The 21,593-nt window shown below is 53.3% G+C and overlaps 2 protein-coding genes across 4 annotated transcripts; both read left to right on the top strand.

Moving 5' to 3' along the window:
• The first annotated feature begins 157 nt into the window (after positions 1-157).
• On the top strand, positions 158-15,078 carry KIFC1 (kinesin family member C1). Of its 3 annotated transcripts, none has more exons than XM_027525155.1 (11): positions 158-352; positions 7,422-7,559; positions 7,648-7,741; positions 8,263-8,316; positions 8,432-8,482; positions 8,674-9,071; positions 9,736-10,515; positions 11,537-11,827; positions 11,922-11,995; positions 12,111-12,186; positions 14,873-15,078. In XM_027525155.1, the coding sequence occupies exons 1-11, from the start codon at positions 341-343 to the stop codon at positions 14,915-14,917; spliced, it is 2,013 nt and encodes a 670-aa protein (XP_027380956.1). In that variant the 5' UTR covers positions 158-340; the 3' UTR covers positions 14,918-15,078. The 3 variants fall into 3 exon arrangements, with proteins under 3 accessions (XP_027380956.1, XP_027380955.1, XP_027380957.1); XM_027525154.1 differs by having other exon boundaries at positions 208-352; positions 7,419-7,559; XM_027525156.1 differs by lacking the exons at positions 158-352; positions 7,422-7,559; positions 7,648-7,741 and having other exon boundaries at positions 8,301-8,316; positions 8,432-8,486.
• Positions 15,079-16,107: 1,029 nt separating this feature from the next.
• PHF1 (PHD finger protein 1) lies at positions 16,108-21,555 on the top strand. The gene is given in 16 exon segments (XM_027525158.1): positions 16,108-16,327; positions 17,064-17,238; positions 17,322-17,403; positions 17,502-17,597; positions 18,373-18,473; positions 18,568-18,716; positions 18,879-18,974; positions 19,152-19,220; positions 19,376-19,499; positions 19,606-19,673; positions 19,833-19,906; positions 19,909-19,936; positions 20,045-20,234; positions 20,317-20,411; positions 20,681-20,761; positions 20,916-21,555. Coding segments are annotated over 15 exon segments (1,701 nt in total). The 5' UTR covers positions 16,108-16,327; positions 17,064-17,079; the 3' UTR covers positions 21,205-21,555.
• The last annotated feature ends 38 nt before the right edge of the window (positions 21,556-21,593 follow it).

The raw sequence follows: 21,593 nt of genomic DNA on the forward strand, positions 1-21,593 counted from the left end.
CGGAAGTGGGGCTCAGTCTCCTGCCGCGGCGGGAGGGGGGAGAAGGAGGGAGGCGGTGGCGGCCAGGCGGGGTGTGGCCTCGGGAGGCGGCGGGCGCTGCGATTGGCCGTGGGTTGTGGCGACGGCGACGATTGGCCCCAGCGGGCCGAGCGAGGTGAGCCCGGGTGGCGGCCGTTGAAATTCAAAAGTGGCGGGTGTGGCAGCGCAGGGGCCCGCAACGCAGGGACCCGGAGCGCGCGTACCCTGTGTCGCGAGCGCGCGAGAGAACGCGGGTCCCCAGAGCCCCGGCTCGGTGTCCTCTTCACCGCGCTTGCCCGGCGTGCGTGGCCCCGAGCCGGACATGGAGCCGCAGGTGAGTGGCGGGCGGCGCGGGGACGACAGCCGGCTGCCGCACCCCTCAGCGCTGACCGGCCGGAGGCCTCGGTCCGGCCGGCGGGGCCCAGATCCGCTCCGTGGGAGGGATGCGGAGTGGAGAGCGGAGAAGGCAGGCAGCGGCCCCGGAGGGCAGGGGCACGTCGGCCTGCCTTCTTGCAGCTTCAGGGAGCCCCCGCACCCTTCCTCACTTTCATGTATCCAGGATTTCCCGTTTCGAATCCTCAGGCTTGTCTGAACACGTTCCCTCCCGTTCATTCAGTGTGAGTTCCGAGATGGCCCTGGGGAAACGGTGACTGAAGCCGAATCCTTGCTAATGCCTTTTCGTGTCCTTTCTCTCCTTTTTGCAGCCGCTTGGGGGCATCGGAAGGGAAGAGGGATGGAGTACTACTCTGAACTGAGGACTTTGCATTATCTCTCCTTCCCCAGGTTTTGCAGAGATCTCTGCTCAGTGGGACTGGTTAACTTAATGTCTTCTCTCATCAGTACCCTGCGGCACCCCAGGACCTCCTGCAGCCTCTTCCCTCCTGCGGAGAGAAGTGTGTTTGTGACAGAGTGGATTGACGTCTGGTGCCAGAAAAGGGCTCCTGCCAGAATCCTCTGTTTACTAGTGTTTGGCATTCAGATTTACCCAAAGTCAAGTTGCTACAAAGAGATAGTTTTTGTATCCTGCCAGCCAGACAGTGGAGCAGTGTGTTGTGACAATGAAAAAGAATAGAAGCCGTCTCATATTTATTCATCACATATTTACCAGGCACCTAACGATGTGCTTGGGAGGCAGCAGAGATCCCTGTCGTCATGGAGCTGCCATTCTTTGGGGAGACAGACAATATATGATAAGTAAATCGTCTAATGCTGTTAAGGTTTTAAGGGCTATCCAGAAAAGGAAAAGTTTGAGCAGATTAGGAGGGGAAGAGGGGAAGCTAGCTGGCAAGTCTTAGTAAGCTGGGTGGTCTTAGTAAGCTCCCAATGCAGAAGGTGAGAGGTGAATCAAGACTTGGAGGAAGTGAGGGAAACAGGCAAGGGGTTATTAAGATCATTCCAGGCAGAGGGAATCCCCTAGAGCAAAGTCCCTAGAGTTGTATAGCAAAGCCGGATTGAAATGAGCAAGAGGGAATGTTATGGTAAGGGAAGTCAGATAACAGACTTCTTGCACAGGCCACTGTGAAGACTTTGGTTTTTTTCTCTGAGTGAGGTGGTGAATCACTGGATGGTTTTAAGCAAAGAGAGACAAGATCTGTCTTACATTTTAAGAGGACCATTCTAGCAGCTGCATTGAGATTAGCCTGTAAAGGAGCAAGGATAGAAACAAGGAGAGCTGTTAGGAATGGGGCAGGTTTTCTCAGCTTTCAACATTATTGACATTTTATTGGGGGTTGAGGGCTGTCCTATTCATTGGCTGATTAGCAGCATTCCTGGCTTCTACCCATTAGGTGACAGTTGCAACCCCCACCTAACCATGCCAGTCAAAGTGTCTCCAGACACTGTCACACATCTCCTGGGGATGAAGTCATCCCTAGCTGAGAACCAGTGGAGTGTGATAATCCAGGTGAGAGATGATGGCGATTTGAGTCATGGGAGTGGCAGGGGAAGTGCTAACAAGTGGTCCGATTCTGGATCTATTTGGATGATAGAGTTGGCCACATTTGCTGACATTGGACTTTGTGGTATATAAGAGAATGAGAGGACTTTAGATGTATTTGCTTGAGCAGCTGAAAGAGGGAGTTATATCAACAGATGGAGGAAGCTGCAAGGTTGAAAGGATTAGATGTCAGGCGGTCAGAGTTTGGCCTGTTTACTAGGATTCCAAGTGGTGACATTGAGAAGGCAGTATGACTTCAGAGTCAGTCTGGGCTGAAGGTGTAAAGTCAAAGTAAGTTTGGGCGGTGGCAGCATATGAGTATGCAAAGCCATAGGAGTGGCCTAGAACACAGAGATTAGAAAGACCGCTGTTAAAATTTGGGGAGATGAAGAGGATCTACCAGAGAGGTAGGAAACCAGGAGAGGATGGTCTCCCAGGAGCTAAGTGAACTTAGTAAGAGGGACTGATCAACACAGGGTGACTTGTGGCCTTGAGAGCAGTTTTGGTGGAATGGTGGGATTGAAATCCTGATAGGGTTTAGGAGAGAAAAACTCTTTTTGGTCGGAAGCAGTAACAGCATGTGTTGTATACTGACTGGAAGGATCCGGGAGAAAGGGGAAGTGATGGTGCAGAGAAGGAAGGATTGACTGGGTGCTCTTCTTGAGTGGATGAGGGGTGGGAGCAGATGTGCACATGGATAAGTTAGCAGTAGGGTGCCCATCTCCGAACCTGGGAAGTGGTATAGGAGGGGTCAATGAAAATCTGCTTTTATGTTATGGAAGGTGATGTTATGGAAGGAGCTTATGTGGAAAGTTGGGAGTTGTCCTGTGCAGCTTTATAGATGGGAGAAAATTAAATACTGTGCTCTTTGGAGTTGTCCTGAGTAAACAAACCTTTGAACACATTTTCTGAACCCACACAAATTCCCAGGAGATAGGTCTTTCGGTGATCCACTATATTAGCATAGGGAGAACAATGGGCACGGCTGATTAAGAAATTGAATGTTTGACTTTGAAATACTGAAAAGAAAAATTTAATTTTCATGTTACATTTAATTAAAAATTAAAATCAGTATTTTTTGTGCAAAATTCTGCAAGTGGCAGGAAAAAAAGAATGCAACCTCTTTTTTTTTTTTTCGTTTTTATTTGTATATGAGCCAGTAGTTTGAATCTCTGCTGGTAGATGGGCTTCCCTCATAGCTCAGTTGGTAAGAATCCACCTGCATTGCAGGAGACCCTGATTCGATTCCTGGGTCAGGAAGATCCGCTGGAGAAGGGATAGGCTACCCACTCCAGTATTCTTGGGCTTCTGTTGTGGCTCCGCTGGTAAAGAATCCGCCTGCGATGCGGGAGACCTGGGTTAGATCCCTGGGTTGGGAAGATCCCCTGGAGAAGGGAAAGGCTACCCACTCAAGTATTCTGGCCTAGAGAATTCCACGGACTATATACTCCATGGGGTCACAGAGAATTGGACACGACTGAGCCACTTTCACTTTCACTGCTGGTGGCTATCTAATTTCATTCCTTTAAAACTGTATTGAGTCCTACCGTACAGCAGACATTGTGCTAGACACTCTGGTTCTGTAGCTGTAAACAGAGCAGACATATTCTTGTGATGCTCACAGTCTAATGTAAGGAAAGATAATAAACCAATAAACTTCAAACAAAAACAAAAAAACAGGATATCAGATTGTTTCAGAGTTTTCTCTGTGAGCATCCCTGAACCTCTTTGTATCACAAGTAGTTCAGCCTCACTTCCCTGAAGTTCAACTTAGCATTTCTTAAAAATTAGCCTTCATGTACTCTCAGATCTCTTCGTGTTACTTCCCACAACTGCATGTGAATCAACAATATTTAAAAACGAGAAGTTTTACTGAAAAACAAACACAGCTTTTCCTCCTGTGATCTTGGGAAGCAGGGCAGGCTTCTTAGAGTCAGCCAGACTTGGTCTCCTTCATTGCCTGCCCTCTGCTCCCCGGCCCCATGCTACCTCTGCTTAGCCCTCAGACTCTTAGAATATCCCCTCTCTACTGAGTTCTGGGGAAGTAAGCTCTAATGCCCTCAGGCATCTTTGTATCTAATGAATTAACTTTTCTCTTGAGCTGTTAGAATGGTGATAGCTGTTTACATTCTTGGGAGAATTGAGAAGACAGTTCATTTTCTTTCTTTGTTTTTTTTTTTCAACAAATACATTTATTTATTTCTTGAAAGTGAAAGTGAAGTTACTTAGTCGTGTCCGACTCTTTGCAACCCCTTGGACTGTAGCCCACCAGGTTCCTCTGTCCATGGGATTTCCAGGCAAGAATACTGGAGTGGGGACAGTTCATTTTCTGTAGAGCTTTCTCTTGTACTCCAGTTTGGAAAGACTGCCCTGGAAAGTAAGCTATGGGCAGGCAGGGACTTTACATTTGTTACTCTTGCCCCAGGGCCTACAACAGCATCTGGTCCAGAGCATCGTTCAACAAACCTAGTAGGACAGACCCATGATGAATGGATGGATGAGGGAATGATGCCATCCCTCTGCTGTGATAACCCTCATCTTCTATTTCCATTCATTCTTTGCACTGGACACGGTTTGCTTTAAAAAAAAAAAAAAAACTTTAAAAATATGCCTTAGTTTATCTTTTTTTGTATAATTGTGTTTATTTATTTATTTTTGGCCATGCTGGGTCTTTGTTGCTGCTCGGGTTTTTTCTCGAGTGGTGTGTGGGGGCCACTCTCTGGTTGCTGTGTGGGCTCTCATTGTGGTGGCTTCTCTTGTGGAGCTCGGGCTCTAGAGCGCAGGCTCAATAGCTGCCAGACCAGGGATGGAACCTGTGTCCTGCACACTGGCAGGCGGGCTCTTCACTACTGAGCCACCAGGGAAGCCCCTAAACCTTTTTAATGTTTTTATTCTTTGGCTGCACTGTGCAGTATGCAGCATCATAGTTCCCTGACCAGGGATCGAACCTGAGCCCCCTGCAGTGGCAGCACGGAATCTTAACCACTGGACCACCAGGGAAGTCCACAGTTCACTTTTTCAGTACAAATTGAATCATACTGTTCTCCTGACTAAAAATGTCAGAGTCCTCTTGCTTTCAGTAGACCCCAGACTCCATGCTGGCATCCCAGCTGCTGCAGTCTTTCCCTCCTGCCTCTACCCTCCTCTCCCCACTTTCTCTGCACATCCCTGTGTTCAGCTGAAAAGAATAATCTGTCGTTCTTTGCACATCCCTCTCCTTGCTTTCTGCCTGGAATGCTCCTCCTTGGCCCAAGCCCATCAAGCCAACTCTTTCTCATCCTCAAGGCTCAGCCTAAAAATACTTTGTAGGATTGTGTCTAACGCTCTCTCCCCATCTAAACTGGATGCCCACTCCCTCCTTTGGGGTCCTTTTCTGATAGCACTTAGTAAGATTTAACCATCTCTTTATGTTTTACTTGCCTACCTTCCTGTGGCCATCCTGAGGACAGGGACCACTGTTACTCCAGAATCCAGATCATTTCCTGGCATGTAATAGGCATTTTAATATCAATAACCTCAGATATGCAGATGACACTACCCTTATGGCAGAAAGTGAAGAGGAACTAAAAATTGATGAAAGTGAGAGTGAAAAAGTTGACTTAAAGCTCAGCATTCAGAAAACGAAGATCATGGCATCTGGTCCCATCACTTCATGGGAAATAGATGGGGAAACAGTGTCAGACTTTAATTTTGGGGGCTCCAAAATCACTGCAGATGGTGACTGCAGCCATGAAATTAAAAGACACTTCTCCTTGGAAGAAAAGTTAGGACCAACCTAGATAGCATATTGAAAAGCAGAGACATTACTTTGCCAACAAAGGTCCATCTAGTCAAGGCTGTGGTTTTTCCAGTGGTCATGTATGGATTTGAGAGTTGGACTGTGAAGAAGGCTGAGTGCCGAAGAATTGATGCTTTTGAACTGTGGTGTTGGAGAAGACTCTTGAGAGTCCCTTGGACTGCAAGGAGATCCAACCAGTCCATTCTAAAGGAGATCACCCCTGGGTGTTCTTTGAAAGGAATGATGCTAAAGCTGAAACTCCAGTACTTTGGCCACCTCATGCGAAGAGTTGACTCATTGGAAAAGACTCTGATGCTGGGAGGGATTGGGGGCAGGAGGAGAAGGGGACGGCAGAGGATGAGATGGCTGGATGGCATCACTGACTCAATGGATATGAGTCTGGGTGAACTCCGGGAGTTGGTGATGCACAGGGAGGCCTGGCATGCTGTGATTCATGGGGTCTCAGAGTCCGACACGACTGAGCGACTGAACTGAACTGAATAGGTATTTTGTAAATATTGAATGAATGAAGGAAACTGAAGGGCAGAGAGAAACTGGCCTTGGAATTAATAGTTATCCATAGTGAAAATCAGAAATTGATCTATCCGTGGTGCTTTCCTGAGGGGATAGGAGAAGGGTGACCACGTGTCCCAGTTTGCATAGGAGTGACCTGGTTTTAGCACTGAGAGTCCTGTGTCCCAAGAAACCCCTCAGTCCTTGGCGAACCAGGATGGTTGGTCTCCCAAGGCAGGAGTAAGCAGAGGTTGGGCACGATCCCCAGACCCTGAGCTGGGCTGCTCAGAGGAGAGGCTCTTCCTTTCCCTTACCCCCACTGCATCCCTGTCCTTGGTACTCTCCAAACTGGTCATGCTGCTACTTTCTTATCTTCCCCTTGCCAGTCAGCCTACTTCCACCTCATTATTATTATTTATAACAACCTCTTGTGTATATTTTTTCACATGCCTTATCAGAAACTGTATCTGACTCTCCATGCATGCAGGGCCCAAACCTAAACTCCTTAATGTGGCATCAGTGCCCTATGAGACGGTGTGGTCCAGTGGTTAAACACACAGCCTCCAGAACCAGACTGTCTGGCTTCTAACCCCAGCTCTGCCTTTTATTCATCAATGACCTTAGACCAGCTCTTTTACTTCCCAGAGCCTTCCTTCTCTCATCTGCAAGATGGGGCTAATAATAGCATCTCCTGGGTGGGCTGCTGTGAGGTTTAAGTCAGTTGATACAGTAAAACGTTTGAAACTGTTCCTAATAAATGTTACCTACTCCTCCCACCCAGCCTCAGCCTGGTCTATTTTCTAAGTCACTCCCTTGTTTATGATTCTCAGCTCTCACTAAAGAGTTTATCGGTTTCTCAGCCATGCCATGTGCAGGCCGAGTTTTTGCCTTCCAAAAGGAGGGTTCCTTCACTGCTTGTTTAGGTCCTCCCCTTAAAGTTAGCTGAAGTCCAGCATGTGTCTGTCCGTCCTGTCCCTTAGGGACTGTGTCATGTCCCACCTCCCTCCGTGGTTTTTGGCTGGCACTTCATCTGAGAGCCCCAGGGTGTGGCCCCAGGGGTACTGACTTAATGCGTGTTGGAGATGATGTTGACAGTCAGGCTCAGGGGCCATAAAGGGGAACTCTGGGACATTGGGCCTCGGGGTGTGGTCTGAAGGGCCTCTCTCTTCCCAGCAGAGGTCCCCGTTGTTGGAAGTGAAGGGGAACGTAGAGCTGAAGAGACCCCTGGCTAAGGCTGCTTCCCGGCTGCCTCTCTCGGGACGCAGGCTGAAGAGGGGGCCTGACCAGATGGAGGAGGCCTTGGAGCCGGAGAAGGTGAGCTGGGTTTGGAGATCCATGGATGTGTGTGTGAAACCATCACGGATGGAGCTGTGGACCCCACCCAACCCTTGTCTTTCCCCAGAAAAGAACACGAGGCCTGGGCACCAGAGTGACCACGACCCACCCCAGAGCAGCAGCCCTCAGCTCCGCGCCACAGACACAAGGCCAGACCGCAGGTGGGCTACAGGGCTGGAGAGAGAGCCGGTCCACAGCTCTCTTGAGCTCACGTCTGTCTTTGTCTTTTCTTTCAGTCGTAGCTGATTTTGAATAGGTAACACGCTTCACGGGTTTCAAAGTCCCAAAGGCACAGGAGTTCTTATGCAGTGAGAGCCTCCCTCCTGCCTCTGTTCCCCAGCCAGCCAGCCCCCTCCCTGGGGGCAGCTGCGAATCCTGCCAGGGGTGCTCCGTGGGTCTGCAAGCAGATATGGGCATGCTCCCCAGTGTGTTTTACACACATTCTAACATACTTCACACGTCGTTCACCACCCCCCGCCCTGCTCTTTTCGCTTGTCTTGGTCCAGCTTGTTTCTTGGCATGTTGGTCCTAGGAAGGATATCTTTAGGAGTTGGTCAGATTTAGAGGAAGAGGAAGGTTATCTTATTTATAATCTTCTTAAAAAGCAACTCCTCTGTCTTTGGACGCACTCCCATCCTTGCGAGTCATGACTCTGCTTTTCCTCTCCCCTGTCTCCCAACAGTGCCCAAAGCTCCCAGGAAGCCAGCACCCCGATGTTCCACGGCTGTTGCCCCAGGTAATAATAGTGTGTGAGAGCCAGGGCTGAGAAGGGGTTGGGGGTGAAGGGAGGTGGGTAGAGGTGGAGGGACTCTGGTGTTATCACCCCTGATGCCACCTTCCTGGTTCTCTAGTGCTGAAGACTCAGAAGCCAGGTCCTGTTGTTCCCGTCCAGAAGCCTGGAAGTAGGTAACAAATAAGATCTTGGGTGAGAGGCTGGGCTGGGGAGAGGAGGTGTGCCCAGAAAAGTCCTTTTGGTCCTTCCCCTGCCTGAAGGAGGAGCCGGAGCCTCAGGTGTGGAGCCCTAAGGCGAGGAGGGAGGAGGGAGACAGAACTGGGGCTGCCCTGACGTTTGTCTTCTCTGTGTCCATCTTAGCGACAGCCGCACCTCCCATGGTGGGAGGGAAGAAACCCAAACGTCCGGCCTGGGACTTAAAGGGGCAGTTATGTGACCTCAATGCAGAGCTGAAATGCTACCGTGAGAGGAAGCAGGTGCTGGACCAGGAGAACCAACAGCTGCGGGACCAGCTCCAGGAGGCCCAGCAACAGGCCTTGGCCCTGGGGGCAGAGCGTAAGACCCTGGAAGAGGAGTTGACCAGGGTGCGGGCCCAGGCTGAGCAGGGCCAGCGGGAGCTGGGGAACCTGAGTGCCCGTGTCCTGGAGCTGGAAGAGCGGCTGGGCACGCAGGAGGGCTTAGTGCAAGAGCTCCAGAAGGAACAGCTGAGATTGCAGGAGGAGCGCAGGGGACTGGCTGCCCGGCTGGGAGAGCAGGAGGTGAGGGCTGGCTTCTCGTCTAACGCCACCCTTCTCTCTAGGTGGCCCAGAAGTCGCTTGGGGCTTTGAAGTCCTGAGCGCCTCTGTCCAGCAGCACCGTCCCCCACCCTGCTCACTGCTCGCCCCCGCTCTGCGCACTTCTGACTGTCTTGTTTCCTGCCCCACTTCATCCCATTCTGTTGCCATAACCCACCCCTCTCCCATCTGCGTCTCCTCTACTTTTCCACCTCTTTTCTTTCTGTCTGTCTTCACTGATAAAGGTCCCCATGCATTCTCTCTCCTGCTTGTCATCCATTTGGCTCCTTGGTGAGCACCAGCTAAGAATGAGTTACTTGCAGTCTGTCAAATGACTCGATTCTCAATTCAGGGCATTTGGCGTGTGCACATCCCTCTTTGTGGAATATTCTCTCTGCACCCCATCCTTTCTTGGTTTACTCCCACGCTTTGGGGTGTCAGCCTAGATATCCTCGTCCTTGTGCCCTTTCTGGTGCTCCATGTACTCCTTATTCTAATACTACGATTTACATTCACTTATCTCTTCTTTACCAGACTCTGAAGTCCTTGGGGTCAGGGGCCAGCCTACCTCTCACCCCCAGTCCTATCGTGAAACTTCTTACTCTTGGTTGCAGCGTCTCACCATGCATGTATGTTCTGTTCTGGACAGCGGAGGCTGCAGACCTCAGAAGCTTCTCTGTCGGACAGCCAGGAAGAGGTGGCATCTCTGCGCCAGGAGGCTGCAGCCCGGGAGGCCATACTGGCTGAGCGGGAAGACCGTCTCCACGGGCTCGAGATGGAGCGCAGGCGGTTACACAACCAGCTGCAGGAACTCAAAGGCAACATCCGTGTGTTCTGCCGGGTCCGCCCCGTCCTTCCAGGGGAGTCCACCCCATCCCCTGGCTTCCTCCAGTTTCCCTCTGGCCCCTGTGGACCCTCTGACCCTCCAACCCGCCTCAGCCTCTCGCGGTCTGACGAGCGGCGTGGGACCCTGAGTGGGGCGCCAGCTGGCCCTACCCGCCATGAGTTCTCCTTTGACCGGGTGTTCCCACCAGGGAGTGGACAGGATGAAGTGTTTGAGGAGATTTCCATGCTTGTCCAGTCAGCCCTGGATGGCTATCCAGTGTGCATCTTTGCTTATGGCCAGACAGGCAGTGGCAAGACCTTCACCATGGAGGGTGGGCCTGGGGGAGACCCCCAGATGGAGGGGCTGATCCCTCGTGCCCTGCGACACCTCTTTTCTGTGGCCCAGGAGCTAAGTGGCCAGGGCTGGACCTACAGCTTTGTGGCAAGTTACGTAGAGATCTACAACGAGACTGTCCGAGACCTGCTGGCCACTGGGACCCGGAAGGGCCAGGGGGGTGAGTGTGAGATTCGCCGGGCAGGGCCAGGCAGCGAGGAGCTCACTGTCACCAACGCGCGCTATGTTCCGGTCTCCTGTGAGAGGGAGGTAAGCGCTGAGGGCCACTAGGCCTGGACATGGGGTTGGAGGGCTGGGGCGCAGGCAGAGCGACACAGGACACAGGTGGGGGAGCGGGCCAGGATGAGGAAGGGCGAGTGGCGACGGTAGATCGGATGTTTGGCTTTGGCTGGCGGGCTGTGAGGTGCATCCACCTTCATGGAACCAAGGCGTGGAGAGCAGTGGCGTGCCTCATACGCAGGTGACCCTGGGCCCCGCACGGTGAGCTCGGTCTCATCTCCGCCCATGCTGCTTGTTAGGTTCACGACACCCTTACTGGCCTCTGGACTTTTCCTCAGCCTGCTCATCACACCCTTGAATCAGGGCTTTGTACCTCCTCTCCATTGCCTGACATGTGGTCTTACGTTCCTTTCCCAGCAGGGTTAGATTGCTCCCTCACCACCTTAAAGATTTTAAGGTGTTGAGGCCATCCCTGACCATCTTTTTTTTTTTTTAATTTTGGCTGCACTGCATGACTTATGGGATCTCAGTTCCCCAACCAGGGATTGAACCTGTGCCCTGGCAGTGAAAGCTCTGAGTCCTAACCACCAGACGGTCAGGAAATTACTGCTGGTTATCCTTTCTAAAATTGAAACCCTCACCATCGCACACTGCTTTTCTATTTTTAATTCCTTGATACTCTCAGATACACTGTGTATTTTAATTATTTAGTCTTTCACTGGCTAGAAAAAAAGCACCAAGAAGGCAGGTGCTGGGTCTTGCTTATTGCCATATCTGACCTGTGGGTTCCCAAGTGGTTCAGTGGGTAAAGAATCTGCCTGCAGTGCAGAAGATATAGGATACGGGGGTTTGATCCTTGGGCTGGGAAGATCCCATGGAGGAGGGCATGGCAACCCACTCCAGTGTTCTTGCCTGGAGAATCCCATGGACAGAGGAGCCTGGCAGGCTACAGTCCACAGGTTGCAAAGGGTCGGACTAGACTGAAGCGACCATGCATGCCTGACCTGGCTACGTGCTCACCACTGCCTGACTGCACCTCTTGCTGCCCCAGGTGGAAGCCCTGCTCCATCTAGCCCGCCAGAACCGCGCTGTGGCCCGCACAGCCCAGAATGAGCGCTCGTCGCGTAGTCACAGCGTGTTCCAGCTGCAGATCTCTGGGGAGCACGCTAGCCGAGGCCTGCAGTGTGCGGCCCCCCTCAGCCTGGTGGACTTGGCTGGGAGTGAGCGGCTAGACCCCGGCTTAGCACTCGGCCCTGGGGAGCGGGAACGCCTTCGGGAAACACAGGCCATTAACAGCAGCCTGTCCACGCTGGGGCTGGTCATCATGGCCTTGAGCAACAAGGTAGGAATGGGGGTGGGGGCAGGTGGGCCCTGGGAAGCAGCTGAGGCTGGCTGTCCCCAGCCCTGTCCTAATTGCCTGTCCCTCTATCCTGTAGGAGTCCCATGTGCCTTACCGGAACAGCAAGCTCACCTACCTGCTGCAGAACTCTCTGGGTGGCAGTGCCAAGATGTGAGCAGAAGGGGTGGGCTGGGAGCCACTGTGTCAGGGTCAGGGTGGGGGCAGCGACGTACTGGAGACCTGGACACTGATTCTGGGGTTTGCCCCCCCTCTCCTCTGTCCACAGGCTCATGTTTGTGAACATTTCTCCCCTAGAAGAGAACGTCTCCGAGTCCCTCAACTCCCTACGCTTCGCCTCCAAGGTGCGGTCACTAGCAGCCCCGTCCCCGTCAGGCTTCCTGCTGACTGTAGACTTCTGCACCCTGGTCCTTGGGGCCAGTGGCACGTGCATCCTGAAAGGATGTACATTTGCCAGGCATTTAACTATTGACTTCTGGGGGGGGTGTGAATTAAGGTTTTAAAACTAGGTGGTTGAAAGGTCAAACCTACGTAGAAAGCTGTATACAAGTGAGCTTTAGCCTCTGCCCCGCCCACCGCGTTCTCCCTCTCCTAGTAGTCGTTCTCATCCTTTATCCTTTTACTTCTCTTCTCAGTGTTTCTTTTTGCAAATACAAGCAATATGCGTGGGATTCCCTCTTTCTTACAGAAGACATCTCTTCCCCTCTCTCTCATGTATTATATGTTGTCCTGCCTTTTTTTTTGTTTTTGATTAACAAGACAACCTTAAGGACAGGGCGGTGGCCAGGGAGAGTGGGGGAAAAGAAGAAAATCAGACAGCCCCAGGATGATTCCCCACCAGCACACAGAGATCATCCCATTATTTTTACATTTCTAGGACTCCACTGTGTGGATGCACCAAAGTTTATCCACCAGTTCCCTCTACTGGACACTTGGATTCTTTCCACCCTTTTGCTAGTACAAACAAGCCTATGTTGACTAACCTTATACATATCATTCTATATTTGCTTGGTTACATCTAACTATCCAGAGAGAGATTGTTTGAAATGGGATTCCTGGATCAAAGACATACAGGTTTTTCAGGCTATTCCAAATACACAGCATGAATTCAGGCTCCAGTCCCCACAAGGGTCAGCTGTGTTCAGGCTATGAATTCTCTAAGAAATTTAAGCTCCCTCCACAAGAGTTAAGTCAGGAAGTTTCTTTACAGACTGCCTTGGAGAGTAATGGAGTCCTCTGATAATTCATTTTCTTGAGGATATAGCCTTGAGATACTTTCTGGCTTTGCTCAGGGCCTCAGATTGCAGATGTTCTTCTGCACTCTTGCTGCTGTGGAAGTAATCGACCACCTTAGCGCCCTGCCGTGGTCTTCTGCTTTAATCAGGATTTCCCTTGCTACCTTACAAGTTCAGTTAAAATTCTACCAACATCATTAATACCCAAAAACATGAACTCTTTGATATCCTCTAATACCCAGTTTATATTAAATTTTCCCTGATTGTCTCAAATGCCTTTTATACATTAAGATTTGTTCCATTCAGGATCAAAGCAAGGACCACCCTTTTTAGTTGAAATGGTCTTTTGAGTTTCTTTTAATCTGTAATAGTCTCACCCCCACATTTATTTGTTGAAGTGGGGTGATTTGTCCTATAGAACATATCATATTCTATATTTTGGCTGGTTGCTTCCTCTTTCCTCCACAATTTTTGTTTTCTTGTAATTAGGTTTGGAGGCTTGATTTGAATCAGATTCAAATTTCTTAGCAAGAAAATGGCATGATACATTTTATTGCATCATATCAGGAAGCACCTAGTATTGAGTTGTTCCATTTTTTCCCCCTCCTGCTAGTTGTTTCACCTTTAATGATATAAAAATTGATCATTGCACTTGGGTATTGTCAGCCCAATCTATCCATTTAGAAACTCCCTTCAACTTTCCCCCCTAATGATTTTATCAGCGATGCTGTCTAGATCTATTGTTTGTTGTTGTTCAGTCACTAAGTCATGTCCAACTCTGTAGTCCACCTGGCTCCTCTGTCCATGGGATTTTCCAGACAAGAATATTGAAGTGGGTTGCCATGTCCTTCTCAGGAGATCTTCCCGATTCAGTGATTGATCCCACCTCTCCTGCATTGGCAGGCAGTTCTTTGCCACTGAGCCACCATGGGAGCCCTAGATCTATTATTCAGTTCAGTCGCTCAGTCGTGTCCGACTCTTTTCGACCCCGTGAATTGCAGCACGCCAGGCCTCCCTGTCCATCACCAACTCCCGGAGTTCACTCAAACTCACGTCCATCATTAGGGAGTTTTAAAATGGTGATTTTCTAATTTTCTCAGCTGTTCTACATTTATTAATCACAATTCTTGAGAACTCTCCCTTGTCATCTATTTGGTTATTCTGAAATTCAGTCCATATAGGTAAGATGGGATAAATGCTATATTCTTCATCAATTTCCAAGTTGGTATCCTGGCAACTTCCAAAGGTGACCAGTGAGTTTTTATCCAGGAGGTAACATCTTATCTGTACTTTTGATATATACCCTTTGAAATCATTCTTTCTGATGCCAAATTGCCCGCCTTTGGCCAGTGGAAGCTCCAACTTGGCTCCTGTGCCCTTTAGACAAGTTCCCAGTAGTCCTTTCTCCTTGTACATTTTCATCTTGTACATTTCCTGCCATAGACTGAAGATCATTAATTTTCTAAGGAACTTTGGTTCCTATGTTTATGTTGACGTGTTATCTAGCTTATTGAGCACTAGTCATGGGAGGGCTTTAGGGGTGTCGAGGAGAAGTGCTCTCTCTGCTCCTGTGAGGGGCTTCTGTCCCTTCTCTGGCCTTTCCTCCTCTTCCAGATCTAGTGTGCCCAGTGGGCGCGGGAGAACTGGGACCAGCCTGAACCTGCTTTCAGAGCCCTTATTTCAGGACTCTAAGGGCAGCCCTAACACTGAGGGTTCAGAGGTGGTTTTGGGGAAACTGTTCTTTTGGTTGCTCTGAAAATTTTTTATCCTGTTTGTCTAAATCCCCTGCCCGCAGGTGAACCAGTGTGTTATTGGCACTGCCCAGGCCAACAAGAAATGAAGATGGATCTAGATTGTGTGTGTGTATGTGTGAGACACACGGCGGGGTGGGAGTGGGTGGGTGTGCTTTATTGGGAGTGGACGCTGATACCTGGGCCTATCAAATAAAGAAGAGAATTTTTTTGTTGTTTTTAAATAAAGGTTTTATTAGCGGTTGTCCAATAAGGGGGATATTTGTCATATCCATGAAGATGGGAGCTGTGGCTCTTCCATTCTGCCAGACGTCTGTTTCACGGGGACAGGGCTTCAGCTTTTCTAACGGGTCACTCCAGAGTCAGGGTAGCCCCCTGCCCCTCTCCCGTCCCTATCCACTTTCTGGGGGGTGTGCGCACCAGGTCTTCAGTCACTAGTTCCGCTTCCTCCGCCACAGGCCACCCTCGCCCGGGGCAGGAACTCGGTGAGTGCGGGAAGGTGGGAGCCCGAGTCCGGGGTGGGGCCGGCGCGCCCGCCCACAAGCTGCGGGCTCTCTCCTCCCGCTCTTTCTCTTCCTTCCCTTTCGAACCGCCGGGGCTAGCTCCGCCCGCCGCCATTGGCTGGCTCTCGGCGGCGTCACCGCCTCGGTCCGAGCTCTCCTAGTCGGTGCACCCGCCTTGGCCGCGCGGGGCGGGGCGCATGGGCTAACTCCCTCGCGCCAACCGCCGAGGGCCGCCGCCCCGTCAGAGGAGGGCTGGGTCTTCCCAGGTGCCGCGCGCGCGGGAGGGGTCGCGCGTGCGCAGAGGCGCGGCGACAGTGGGCGGGGGTTGGGGCAACTAGCTCCGGGGAGGGCGGGGCCGGGGCAAAGGCGGGAGGGGGCGGGGCCCGCGGGGCGGGGGCCATGGGACGGGTGAATGGAGGGCGGGGTCGTGAACTAGAGCGCGGGGCGGGGCCCGGAGTGACCCTGCGGGGCCCGGGGCAGTTAACGGATGTGGCGCGGGGCGGCGGCCCGGCCGGCGGCCTAGCGGGGGATTCCCTCCTGCCCCGAGGGCAGGCCTCCCTCCGGAGGAAGGGGCTGCGGGGATTCCCTCTCCCGCCGGGTCCGAGAGCCCGCCCGCCCCATCCGCGGAGACGCTTCCCCTCGCTCCGCGCCCTCCAGGCCCGCTGGCCGTGAGGGAGGTGGGGTGAGGAGGTGCCCGCCCCCCCCGGCTCCTCCTTCCCCCCGGCCCTCCCCTCCCTCCCCCCTCCCCCCGAGCCGGTTTGTCCCTCCCCTCCCCTCCCCTCCTTCCCCCCGCCGCCTCCTCCTGCCGCTGCCGCTGCTTTGGCTGCTGCGTCATACGCCCCAGAGCCGCCGGGACGGAGGGGCTGGGCCTGGGGACCCCCCGGTCTCTGCCTGCACGCCCCCCCGACGCCCAGCCGTGCCCTCCCCGCGCGGGGGTTTCACCTCAGTCTCCCACGTCTGCCTCTGCCCGGCTCCCGGCGGCCCCAGCTGTCACTGGTAAGGAGGCGGCGGGAGGCGCCCGTGGGGGGGCAGGGAGCCGGGGGTCGGCGCGCAGGGCGCGGGCGGGAGAGCCGCGCCGCCCGGGCGGCGGGTCGGGCTGGGCCGACTCAAGTCCCCTCTCGGACTCGCGGTCCTGGGGAGAAGAGACCCGGACTGGGACACGCCCCCCTCCCGGGGCACTCAGGGAAGTTATCTAACCCGGGGGCAGGGAGCCCCGAATTTGAGGGTGACCTGACATAACCTAGCACCAAGATGATTGTTCTGAATGAGACACGGGGGCCCAGGAGGCAACCTTTTCCACTCGAAAACATCTCCAGAAAAAGCTCCCGAAACACATCTCTGGGAAACAGCACCCCAATTGTAATCCCTCTGTAAACAGCGGTAGAAGGTGACAGCAGAAACTGAGTGGCAACCTTTGCCTCTGCAACCATCGTTTCTGCTAAAATCTCAAGGCCGGGATACAACGTCCCAGGGGAACTCTGGCAGCTGGGAAACTAGAGAACTAGGTTGGTGGGGTGGGGGGACGGTGGGGAGAAAAGAACCAGTGATGACTGTTGGGAGAGCTGGAGTCAGGAAGGCCGGAAGGGGTGCCCAGGGGTTTCCTACCCAGGTGTCTCAGGGAAATGGAGGTTGGGCACACCTGCTCAAGTCTTTGACAGAAAAACAGGCAAAGAAAATGGGGGCTGGTTCCTCAATATTCGTAACTTTCTCCTACCGTCTCACCTCTAACTAGGCCCCCCCAGGATGCAATGGCACAGCCCCCCCGGCTGAGCCGCTCTGGTGCCCCCCCACTTTGGGACCCAGCTTCCCCTGCTCCCACCTCAGGCCCCCGGCCTCGACTTTGGGAGGGTCAAGATGTGCTGGCCAGATGGACAGATGGGCTGCTATACTTGGGGACCATCAAAAAGGTAAGACCTCTGACCTGTCACATTTTCTCATTCCCCTTATCTAGTCTGATTTCTGTTCCATCTTCTGTGCTCACCCATTCCAGGTGGACAGTGCTCGGGAGGTGTGTCTGGTTCAGTTTGAGGATGATTCCCAGTTTCTGGTTCTATGGAAAGACATTAGCCCTGGTGAGAAGCCTGAGATTGGATCCAGTGGAAAACAAGCCTGGCATGGGGGACAGAAAGGGGCTGGAGGCCAGGCCCTCTGACACTCTGTTCTCTCACAGCGGCGCTCCCTGGGGAGGAACTCCTCTGCTGTGTATGTCGCTCTGAGACTGTGGTCCCTGGGAACCGGCTGGTCAGCTGTGAGAAGTGTCGCCATGGTGGGTGAGAGGGCAGGACACCTGAATGGCCTAGCTTGCCCTAGGTCTGCCAGGGTGCCTCTGACCCTTCCCTCCAGCACTGGTCCTGATACTGTCTGTCCTGGTCTGAGTCCCCAAGCTACTGCTCTGGCCAGTCTCCACAAGCCTGTAACCTCACTCCCTTCCAGCACAGGGAGAGGCGGCCTTGGGATAGGATGTATGAGCTCTGCGGGCAGAGGGTGTGAATGAGCAAAAGTCTCTCAGTTGTGTCTGACTCTTTGTGACCTCATGAACCGTACAGTCCGTGGAATTCTCCAGGCCAGGATACTAGAATGGGTACTCTTTCCCTTTTCCAGGGAATCTTCCCCACCCAGGGATCAAACCCAGGTTCCCCACATTGCAGGCGGAATCTTTACTAGCTGAGCCACAAGGGAAGCCCACGAATACTGGAGTGGGTAGCCTATCCCTTCTCCAGGGGAACTTCCTGACCCAGGAATCGAACCGGGGTCTCCTGCATTGCAGGTGTTCTTTACCAACTGAGCTATCAAGGAAGCCCCAAATGCAGGCAGAGGGTAGTTCCAGTACGGCTTTTTCTAACCATTTGACCTTGGGCAAGTCCCTAAACTTCTAAGAATCACAGCTGCCTCACCTGCTTTTAAAATAAAGGTAATACGCCCACCCAGCAGGACCATGGTCAAGAACAAAATGAGATGGAGTAAGACTTTTGTCCCAATACGTAGCGCACACAGGTATGCAATGCAATAAGTGGTCTACTGTCAATATTCTCATTATTTAGCTTATCACCAGGACTGCCACGTTCCAAGGGCCCCAGCCCCTGGAGAGGGAGAGGGCGCATCCTGGGTCTGCCGCCAGTGCGTTTTTGCCATCGCCACCAAGGTAAGGGCCCCTTCCTGTGGGACCTCCCACCCCCAGCCTCTCCTGAACCCTTCCTTCCCCCACCTCTGAGGCCACCTGTCTGTTCCACCTGCAGAGGGGGGGTGCGCTGAAGAAGGGCCCCTATGCCCGGGCCATGCTGGGCATGAAGCTCTCCCTGCCGTATGGACTGAAGGGGTTGGACTGGGACGCTGGGCATCTGAGCAACCGGCAGCAGAGCTACTGTTACTGTGGTGGCCCTGGGGAGTGAGTAGTGAGGGGCGGGGGTTAGGGAACAAGTGATGGGGGTGGGAACAAAGGAGAATTGGCAGGGTGGCGGGAGTGCTGAAGCGGCGGGAGAGTGGTGAGCAGGGTTTGGGGCAGTTAAGGAGGGCGTGTCTGGGGGTCACTGGTCCCGTTTCCCTTCAGGTGGAACCTGAAGATGCTGCAGTGCCGGAGCTGCCTGCAGTGGTTCCATGAGGCCTGCACCCAGTGTCTGAGCAAGCCCCTCCTTTACGGGGACAGGTGAGCCTGGGCAGACCCTCCAGGAGCTCTGCCCCCCATCCCAGACCAGGTGTCTTCCTGACCTCTGAAGCCTTGCTTACCGGTTAGCTCCATCCTTGCTCGGAACACCCCTCCCTCCCCCGTGGGCAGGTGTAGTTTCCTGTAAAAGGTGTATTCTCTTCTCTTGTCTATGTCCAGGTTCTATGAGTTTGAGTGCTGTGTGTGTCGGGGGGGCCCTGAGAAGGTCCGGAGGCTACAGCTTCGCTGGTGAGCTGGATATGGGGCACGACCTCAGCATCACTCCTCTTTCCGTCCCCCTAGTTTTTCACTTTACAGGCCCCAGCCCCCTACCTGGGGGACACCCCTGCCTGCCCCCTGTCTTGTAATGCTTCCACCACCTTGACAAGTCAGTGTTTCTCCAGGGTGGATGTGGCACATCTTGTCCTGTACCATCTCAGTGTTTGCTGTAAGAAAAAATACTTTGATTTTGACCGTGAGATCCTCCCCTTCACCTCTGAGAATTGGGACAGTTTGCTCCTTGGAGAGGTAAGGGGTGGTGAACCTCTGGGGGTCAGGGTGGGCCAGGGAGATGTGGAAAAATGGGGGAGGGAATCACTGCTCTCCTGACCCCATTTCCTATCCCCTCCCCCAGCTCTCAGAAACCCCCAAGGGAGAACGGTCTTCCAAGCTCCTCTCCGCTCTCAACAGCCACAAGGACCGGTGAGTCGGAGGGAGGCTCAGGAGGAGATGGAGATGTGGAGACGCAGCCTGAGAGGGAGGGGCTGCAGCCCACCTGGAAGATGCCCTCTGAGGACTGACAGCACAGGAGGGTCCCTTTTCTCCAGCACTGACCCTGTATCATTTCTCTCCTCATCCCAGTTTCATTTCAGGGAGGGAGATTAAGAAGAGGAAATGCTTGTTTGGTCTCCATGCTCGGATCCCTCCCCCTGTGGAGCCCCTCCTGGAGACGGAGCCCCCACCAGGTCACTGGTCCAGGGGGCATGGGGAAGTTCTCAGGGTGCATGTATGGAGACAGGGAGGTCTCTGGGGTGTCCGGGAGGGGGCTGGGGGGATAAGGAGGCCTCTTACAGCTTCCCTTCAGGGCAGGGCCCTGGGGGAGGGGTCTCACGTCCCCTGGGGAAGCGCCGGAGGCCGGAGCCAGAGCCCCTGAGGAGGAGGCAGAAGGGGAAAATGGAGGAGCTGGGGCCACCCTCAGCAGTGCGCAACCAGCCCGAGCCCCAGGAGCAGAGGGAGCGGGCTCGTCTGCAAAGGGCACTGCAGGTACAGGGGCAGGGGCACCCGTGGGCAGATGGTGGTGTGGGAAGGAATCAAGGATGATCTCTCAGTCCTTTGCTCCTTCTAGGCCTCAGTGTCTCCACCACCCTCCAGCCCTAACCAGAGTTACCAGGGCAGCAGCGGCTACAACTTCCGGCCCACAGATGCCCGCTGCCTGCCCAGGTCAGTGCGCCTCCTCCCTCCAACCAGACACACTCCCTTGGAACCTCTCTTCCAGTTGCCTACAAGCTTCTGGATTTCCTCACCCAATATTCTTTTCCCTCTCCCCTTTGGCTGCCCACTTCTTTACCTAGAGACTTCGAGACCAGTGTCTGCTCCCCAGTATTCTAGAGCCGGGTTCCTTGAGGATAGTATTTGCGCTCTGCCCTTCCCAGGGGGAGAGGGTCCTATTCCCCTGCTTTGGGTCCTGACTTTCTTCCTTCCCAACCCAGCAGTCCCATCCGGATGTTCGCTTCCTTCCACCCCTCTGCCAGCACCGCAGGGACCTCTGGGGATGGTGAACCCCCAGACAGGTGAGATTTTACTCCTTTACCTGTGATACCTCTGTACTCTTAACCTCCTTGGTCTCTTAAGCATTTTTGTTGTTGTTCCTCTGATCCCCACACGGCCTCCGTTTCTGGTCAGTCTTTATCTCCATCTGGACTGACAGTTGCTTTCTTTACCTAGGTCACCCCTGGAACTTCACATTGGTTTCCCCACAGACCTCCCTAAAAGTGCCCCCCACTCGATGACTGCCTCATCTTCCTCAGTCCCAGCCCCCTCCCCAGGTGTTCCCAGACGCTCAGCACCCCCTTCTCCCCTGTGCCGTAGTTTGTCTCCTGGGGCTGGGGGTGGAGTCCGAGGTGGGGTCGGTTACCTGTCCCGTGGGGATCCTGTCCGGGTCCTTGCTCGGAGAGTGCGGCCTGATGGCTCTGTGCAGTACCTGGTTGAGTGGGGAGGTGGGGGCATCTTCTGAACAGCCTGCCTCTGCCCAACTGCCCATTGACACACACCGGCACTTTCATACCCTGACCTCTGACCTCACCTACAGCTGGGATGTACCTGGGGCACTAGGAGGGGTATGTCCCCCTACTGTCCAGGCTGGAATCCAGGTTGGGGGTTGGGGAAGAGGCTCACTCTCCTCTACTCCCTTCACGGTTCCTGACCCTTCCCCCCAACCATTCCCTCATTTCCTTTGATGTTATTTTGTTACAGCTTTTTAAATATTTTTTAAAATTATTTAACCCCTGGGGACGGAGACTGAGGAGGGGAGGAGAACAGATCCTGGGCTCTGTATCATTGAAATAAAGATAAATAAACAAACTAAGCAGCCCTGAGTCATTCCAAAAAACGAGAAGAAAAGGA

This window comes from Bos indicus x Bos taurus, chromosome 23 (assembly GCF_003369695.1).
Source record: "Bos indicus x Bos taurus breed Angus x Brahman F1 hybrid chromosome 23, Bos_hybrid_MaternalHap_v2.0, whole genome shotgun sequence".
NCBI classification, from domain to species: domain Eukaryota; kingdom Metazoa; phylum Chordata; class Mammalia; order Artiodactyla; family Bovidae; genus Bos; species Bos indicus x Bos taurus.

Excerpts from the sequence above, each read along its gene's own strand:
- KIFC1 (XM_027525154.1), top strand. Across the intron at positions 8,317-8,431 it reads TTCCACGGCTGTTGCCCCAG|TGCTGAAGACTCAGAAGCCA; the intron begins GTAATAATAGTG and ends CTGGTTCTCTAG. Across the intron at positions 8,483-8,673 it reads TCCCGTCCAGAAGCCTGGAA|CGACAGCCGCACCTCCCATG; the intron begins GTAGGTAACAAA and ends TGTCCATCTTAG.